This window comes from Lotus japonicus, chromosome 1 (assembly GCF_012489685.1).
Source record: "Lotus japonicus ecotype B-129 chromosome 1, LjGifu_v1.2".
NCBI classification, from domain to species: Eukaryota; Viridiplantae; Streptophyta; class Magnoliopsida; order Fabales; family Fabaceae; genus Lotus; species Lotus japonicus.
Window position 1 is genome coordinate 8,691,203 of NC_080041.1, and position 7,624 is coordinate 8,698,826.

The 7,624-nt window shown below is 33.3% G+C and overlaps 1 protein-coding gene across 1 annotated transcript; it reads right to left on the reverse strand.

The window, feature by feature from the left end:
• Positions 1-249: 249 nt before the first annotated feature.
• LOC130733444 (lysM domain receptor-like kinase 3) lies at positions 250-6,435 on the reverse strand. Its single transcript, XM_057585617.1, has 12 exons — positions 5,509-6,435; positions 5,003-5,036; positions 4,748-4,755; positions 4,473-4,631; positions 3,639-3,841; positions 3,122-3,211; positions 2,290-2,383; positions 1,933-2,084; positions 1,754-1,845; positions 1,042-1,180; positions 815-913; positions 250-622 (listed from the first exon to the last, which is right to left on the reverse strand). Exons 1-12 carry the CDS (start codon positions 6,143-6,145, stop codon positions 458-460), a joined length of 1,872 nt encoding a protein of 623 aa, XP_057441600.1. The 5' UTR covers positions 6,146-6,435; the 3' UTR covers positions 250-457.
• Positions 6,436-7,624: the final 1,189 nt, after the last annotated feature.

Below are 7,624 nucleotides of genomic sequence, written 5' to 3' on the forward strand. Positions count from 1 at the left end.
AAGTTTACGCGGGATGTTTGGCGGATGCTGTTTTAATGTTACTTTCCAAACATATAACACAATGCATGCTTTGATACATAGTAGATTTTCACAGTGGATGAAGAATTGATTCTGGAAGACACTTCTATTAGCTTCTGTGGTAGGAGAAGTGATTCTGAAAGATTTGAAGATGAATGCAAATATGTTTATATTGTAACAAGTTAAAAAATTTATAAAATAATATATATAAAAAATACTGAAACCTATATATAAAAAAACTGAACTTAGAATCTGCAACTTTGCTAAATATAATTACAGGAAGTCTGGCCTAGGACTTTTTGATGGTTTTGGCAATTAAACATTGGAGTAATAAAATGTAAACACCCTGACTCGATTTACATTCAAAGTACAAAACTTTTTGTCTGCTTAGTTGTACTACAAGATATATATAACAAACATGCATTTGCATGGAGAACCTTTATCTCACAGACAGTAAATTTATGAGAGTTTGACTTTCGTAGGAAGATTCATCATCACAATCCTCAGTAAGTGATGAAAGGGTCATAAGAGCAACAACTAAAGATCTCATACTTGGTCTTAGCAGTGGATTATCTCTTGTACAAGCTCTCCCTAGTTGTGCAATCTGCAACTCAAACAACAATAAAGCATTAAGGTTTAGTAAAATGAGAAAATTTTACACTAAGATAACTTTAAGTCCTAAACCCACCAAAAGAAAACTAGACACAACCTGCTTATGTTCTGATAAAAAAAGTCATTCAAGTGACTAAATGATAGTAATTCATTTCAAATTAATTTTAGTGAGAATTGCTCCCACCTTGAGAACAGAATCAATTGGATAGTTTTCTCCAAGCCTAGGATCCACCAGTTTGCGAAGAGCATCACAAGGATCACTCTTATTAAGTGCTTCTTCAAACTGCAATGCAAAGCAAGTTAAGGGCAAATGCATTTGTGCTGAGTAGCTTTGAAATATACATGTAAAATTTTCGAAATTGTGAGTAATTGGTTTGTAAATAAGGTTAGAGAAGGGGCATGTAGACTCACCAAAGCTACAAGGCCCTTTGATTCAGCAACTAATTCACCTGTCTTCAGAACAGCATTCTTTGCAGAAATAAGTTCAAAAAGAACAACTCCAAATGCATATACATCTATTTTTGGAGAAATATCACCATATTGAGCATATCTGCATAAAAGCCAGGTAAAACAAGTTCACTCAATGATATGTTTTGAAAACTGAACTTGACTTTACTAATTGAACACGTTTATGGGTAAACAGCGTAATTAAGCACTTGTAGCAATAAGCGCTTGTCGCACAAGCACTTATTCATAAGCAAATTTGATGAACTTATTGAAATAAGCTGAAAATAAATTATATATAAGCATAATCTCTTATTCATAAGCTAATATGAACAACTTGTGAAAATAAGCTCAAATCAGCTTCTAGGTAGCGCATAAGCTACACAAGCTCTCTCAAACACTTGTACGAGCATTTATTGTGAAAGATAAGCTCAAATGTGTGTATCTAAGTGCTTGTTAGAGCTTATGTATTGTAAATACCTTATACCCTACTTATAAGTTGTTGAGAGCTTACTTTCATAAGTCACTAAACTCATTAGATATTTTAACTTTATCTCAATAAACATCTCAAAATAGTTTATGAATAAACACTTATGCGATAGGTGTTTATTACCATCAACTTTTGATTAAACTGTTTATCCAAAAACACCATTAATACAACATCAAAAGAAAATCATACTCTGGGGGCATGTATCCAAATGTTCCCACCAGACGAGTTTGTAGTGTGGAGTTCCCAACTTCAATAAGCTTGGTCAAGCCAAAATCTGCAACCTGAACATAAAAACTTTCACAGTTTGATTAAAGTCTCAAAGAAGAAATGAAAGAATTTGGATCATGAAGATTGGTAATAAATGCAACCTTTCCACGCAAGTTCTTATCTATCAATATGTTTGCAGATTTCACATCGCGATGGATATACACAGGCACAGTGTGCTCATGAATGTATTCAAGGCCTCTTGCTGCATCTAGAGCTATTTGTACTCGGCTAGACCATGGCAATGGTTCTTTACCTGAAATCATGTCATCATCATTATTAATTGTTTGACTATAATGCCGTGCATGTTTCGAAATAATTCTACTATTGACTCTGAAGTCAGAATCAATTCTGTGGAGAAGCTACTTCTCTGTTTCAGAATTAATTCTGGTGAAAGAGAAATTGATCCAAACATGCTGATAATGTCACAGCAAAAAAATATCACTGCATCCTGTTCTCACCTGAACCATGCAAATATTGGCCTAAGTTTCCATTGTCAATATGTTCATAAACAAGGAATAGAGATCCCTCAACGCAGTATCCAATCAAGCGCACCTATGTTGTTCATAGAAAGTAGGTACATACAGAATAAGAATTATAACTTACTTAGAGCTGTTTATGCTAAACAAAGATTCCAAAATTAGAAAAATTAAATGAAAAGTGTATGATATAGTTATATTGAAATCCCAGAAAGAATTTAGCACTTTCTTCTTTAAGTAATCATAGATAGAAATTAATACTAATTTTTTTTCTGAACCTGTTTGTTAGGAGAAACTGTTTGAAAAATCCAAATAACATATCAACAGTGGCAATTGGAAATAAAGGAGTTTCTAATAATGCCTTTAATCATTAACTAATAGCATATTTGGCTTTATGATTAGCACAAAATCCAAGACACGTTTGCTCAGAAGCTTAGACTTGTAGCTTCTAATCACAAGTGATTTTCAAATATTTCACAGTGGAACCACACATGCGGGAAGAGGGCTGATTTTCTTCTTTATTTGGTATTAATGTTGGGGAGTGTGCTCTAAATGGTCTGTTACTTTCAAGGACAGAAAATTGAAGTTACAAATGTTTTACAAGTTCTTTCACTAGTAATGCAGATCCCATGTTGGACTATCATGTGGATCTGCAGAAATTTTGCTGGATAACTATAGGACTATTCAGTTCACAGAACCATGAAGGATATTTGTTTTGTAAGAACCTAATGATTCTTCAAACTAAACATAAAAATATTAATCTTTCCTTCCCAAAGATATAATAATGCTTTAAGTTGTTTGAAGGATGTTGTACCAGATTCAAGTGGTGAACATGTGTTAAGACCTTCAACTCACAAAGAAATTCTGTTGATGCTTGTACATCCATCTTCTTAATTGCTGTTTTCTGCATTGAATAAATTGCATTAGAGGAAATCCAGGAAGAGTTAAAAGTTAAAGGGATAACCTAAAGTGGCACAAAAAGCAGAAACTTTCCCATCCACCTCTTTAAGAACAATATCCATTTAAGTAAAATCATTACTCTTATCTTTCTTTTCAATGAAACAATTTTTTGCCCTAAACTGATTTGAGTTGTTTTATATAGCTTCCTCACAATGAACACAAAGCCTTAAAATTTAAACTTTTCACTACTACTCTAATGTAAGAAACTTCTATCCTCTTTTGTGCAAGTTTGGATACACAATTGAAAATCATGGTGACAACTTCCTTTAGCTTTTGTGTCTGTCCACCGCAAATTTGGCTTCACCGTGGTTTTCCTCTTTGTATCCAAACATGCACTATGTTATAGAACTGAAGAGACACACGGTCACTACCTTGCCTCTCAATTCTGCATAATAGACAGCTCCAAATCCACCTTGACCAATTTTATTATCCAAGCTAAAGTTATTTGTAGCCTTCGCTAGTTCCTGATATGAGAACTCCATTGATTTCGCCACCATAATGCTAGTAAGACCTGTAGCACTAGCAGTCCCTGGCCCACTGGATCCAGAAGTTTCATATTCTGCACTACTAGAGGCTTCAAGAAAGAGGAAGAAAAGTTAGCTAGTGTTGTCATATCCTCTCAAATTATATCAATGTGCCAGATTGAATGGAACTCAAACATTTGGATCAGGTAAATTTTCTGCCTTTAACATCAGGTAAAATGTAGCCTGAAATTAGATCAGGTAATAAGTTTATAAATGATAAACAGGAAAAGGTAAAAATTAGGACTTGTTTGATTCTCTTCTCAGTCCTCTAAATTTAAAAACTATTTTCAGAAATAATTTTATGACATGTTTTTCAAAAGAAGAAAAGAAAATCTATATTTGAACAAGATGCTTACAAAACTGAAAGACCTGTGAATTGAAAACTAAAAACAAGAAGAAAAATCCTCCGAGATGTTTTGAAATTTTAGTTTTAGAAAATGAGAACAGGAACACTTAATAAGAATTTTCCGATATATCAAAAAAATAAGAATTTCCTTAAAACTTTTCATATCAAACAAATTTTCGGCTTTTTCTGTTTTAAAAACAAAAACCTGTTGTCCAACAGACTCTTAGTATAAAACTGATTTAAACACATGAAAAATTAGAGCACCAACATTCACCCATTTCCAGGGGGACTAAAGAGGGTTAGAACTTAGAAGGAATATGAATTTGGAAATATACCATTACCATCTTGTGTTGAAAGGGCCATAGAAATATCTGTTGGCAATTTAGCTTTCTCTTCTTCCTTCTTCTGGTATCTAACATACATACAAAATGCTAGTAACAGAAGCACGAAGGTTCCTGCAATAGATATACCAACAGCTGCACCACTAGCTAGACCTGCTTACATAGAAGTAAAGCTAAGCTCAGAGGCATCCTCTTTTTTTGTGTTCTCATATTTTTGTGAACATCAAGGTAAAAATAATCATCCCTAGAACCAATTTAGAGGGCCAAACCTGCGGTTCTGCAAAATGAAAAAGGAAAAATAAATGAAAGTTAAAAAGATAGAACCAAGCACGAAACAATATTTAGAGCATGTTTGGAAATCTTTCAGTGTAATTGCTTCTGAAGCCAGAATTAATTCCGGGAAAAAGCTTATGTGAGTAGCTTCTTAGTTCTGAATTTAAGGATTAATTCTGGTGAAAGAGAAGTTGATCCAAACATGCTATCATTCATCATAAAAAGATGAGTAGGCAATTGAAGTTACCCACCTGTGGTACAAGGGAACATAGACTCCATTTTTATCTGAAAAGTTCAAAGAAAAGTAAAACTTCAGGTAAATTCATAAAAGTTTATATCAAATGTATTGAACAAATGATATAACAATAACCACCAACCATTTTTCAATTAGGTGGGGTAAGTTACATGCCTTGTCATGTATTATTGTAGAAACAATGGAAGAGTAATTTCACCATGAATAGTTTTAAGCACACACACTAGCAGAGTGCATGTTTGTAAACCCTTTTACAATTGATTCTAAAAACAGAATCAATTCTAAGGAGAAGCTTATGTGAGTAGTTTCTGAGTTACGTAATTGATTTTGATAAAAGAGCATGTTTGGAAACCCTACTACAATTGATTCTGAAACCAGGAAGCTTGTGTGAGTAGCTTCTGAGTTTCAGAAATGATTTTGATGAAAGAGAAGTTGATCCAATCATGCTAATAATAATAAACTTTAATCAAAGCGGAAAAATTTAAAACAAAAAGGATAACATACATCTTCCAGGAATGAAAGCTATCCCACTATCTTTGCTGAAATTGACACTTGGGTTGAAACTCTGTATCAACCCTGCATCAAGACTACTCTGGTTTGCAATATCCTGCAGTGTATCCCCAGGCCTAATGGGATAGGTAATAAACAAGCCATAATCTTTTGAAACCTGGCTGTTCCCACAAGAACAATTAACAGTGACATTAACCTTGGCATTAACAGGTATGTTTTTTGGATCATAGCTGTTGAACCTTTTCAAAAGATCAACTGTTGTCAAATTTGCATAGTAGAGGTTGGCAATAGTTTCATAAGTGTCTCCTTTTGAAGCTGAGTACTCAAATACATGCCCTAGAAACTCACCACCAATACAGTCACATGGAAATGGAATGTTGAGTCTTTGAAAGGATTGGATGTTGATATCATTGAGAATTTTGTCTTTGTTGTAGCTGGTTATGGCATCATTACTTGAGACAATCTCTGATTGCATAAAGGTTGTTATGTTTTGTAAGATGAAAACACCAGGCAAGATATAATAGGAAGCTAAAGCTAGATCACACCCCTTCAGACAGTTTGATTCCACATGGAAACAAACATGCCCCAGCAAAAGAATGAAAAACAAAAGTAGACCAGTTTTTAGCTTCATTGTGCAAATCAAAATGGCAGCAGAGATGAATGAAAGAAATCAGAACATTGAATTTCTAGGACTCTCTACCAGGTTTTGATCATTTATTTTTCTCTTGAAACTAATGTCACACTTACTCTGATAATTAATAGACTATGGGATTTTATATGGAAAGTGACTCAAACATATGTGATAAGTATAGAGGTGTAACTTTTGATTTTTGGTGAATGTAAACATGTAAATTCATAAGCACACGTTTTCGATCTTTTCATCACAAACAAGGATGTTTGGGTGCAGTTGACACTTGACAGTTTCAAGGAGAATGTATTGTGGAGGGAACATAGTAACGGTTGGCTAGCTAGAACAAAAGTTGACTTGGGAATCATTAGTTCACTTACTGATAGTAAGTTTGGTTACACATTTGCAAGTGTTAGAATTGATTGTCAAAATTAACTAGTGTATTTGGATGTCTCCTTTAATAATTGCTCCTTTAATAATTGATTTTAACTCCAAAATCAATTCTAAGGTGAAGCTATAAATTCTAGTTTCTGTGGTACTTAATTAATTGTTAGATTTTACAATATTACATCAGACAATTCATTTTTCTCATAAATATAATCAAACATAAATCACTTTCAACTCATTTTTAACTTAATTTCTAACATGATCAACTTCTCTATTCTAAAAAACACCCAGGAACTACTTTTATGAGCTTCTTCCCATAAACTTTGATTTTAGAATAAATTGTAAAGCATATAAAATATGTTTGTCAATCATATGACTTGTTAATTGTTAAGGTGTACCATCAAAAATGTACTTGTTAAGGTAATAGAAGTGTAGAGTTTTTGCTAAAAATGGTTTACTTATGTTAACAATTATTAATTAATTTCAAAATTTTAAAAAATTAAATAAATATAATACACTTACCTACTGCTTTTATGCCTAATAATGTCAACAATACCATTGTTTATATATTTGGGCAATAACTTGGATGCTATATTTAATTTTATTCTTATTTTAGGGTATTCGCCCACAACAATGACTTATTATCTCACCGCGAGTATTTGCATTAAACGGTAAACATCTAACAACGAAATGTCTTCCATTCACATGAGCGGGGATCGAACTCCTGACATCATAGTTAATAGACGAGACGAGCAACTATCATGTTGTGATTTCTTGGATGTTATATATTGATGCTTTACTTGGTGTGCTTTTGATTAATACGATTAAAGGAAGCAAAACGACGATGGAATCTTGTTGATTGCAAACCTTGGCTTTGTTTATTTAATCCTTTGCATCTGAAGTGGCAACCCTGTCTGCAGCTTGTGAAACATCCTCCCATTGTGTCCTCTCATAATCCTAACAAACATCAAATTTCCAATTTTTTTATTTTTAAGCACGCCTGTGAAACTGTTGCTTCATTGACTTCATTCCCATAAAAATCAAAAAGGAATCTGCGCGACAACACCAGCAGCATATAGTTGCAAATTTCAGTTT

Excerpts from the sequence above, each read along its gene's own strand:
- LOC130733444 (XM_057585617.1), bottom strand. The coding sequence starts at position 6,145 with ATGAAGCTAAAAACTGGTCTACTTTTGTTTTTCATTCTTTTGCTGGGG. Across the intron at positions 3,842-4,472 it reads TTCAACACAAGATGGTAATG|CCTCTAGTAGTGCAGAATAT; the intron begins GTATATTTCCAA and ends TCTTTCTTGAAG. Across the intron at positions 2,085-2,289 it reads CCAATATTTGCATGGTTCAG|GTAAAGAACCATTGCCATGG; the intron begins GTGAGAACAGGA and ends ACATGATTTCAG.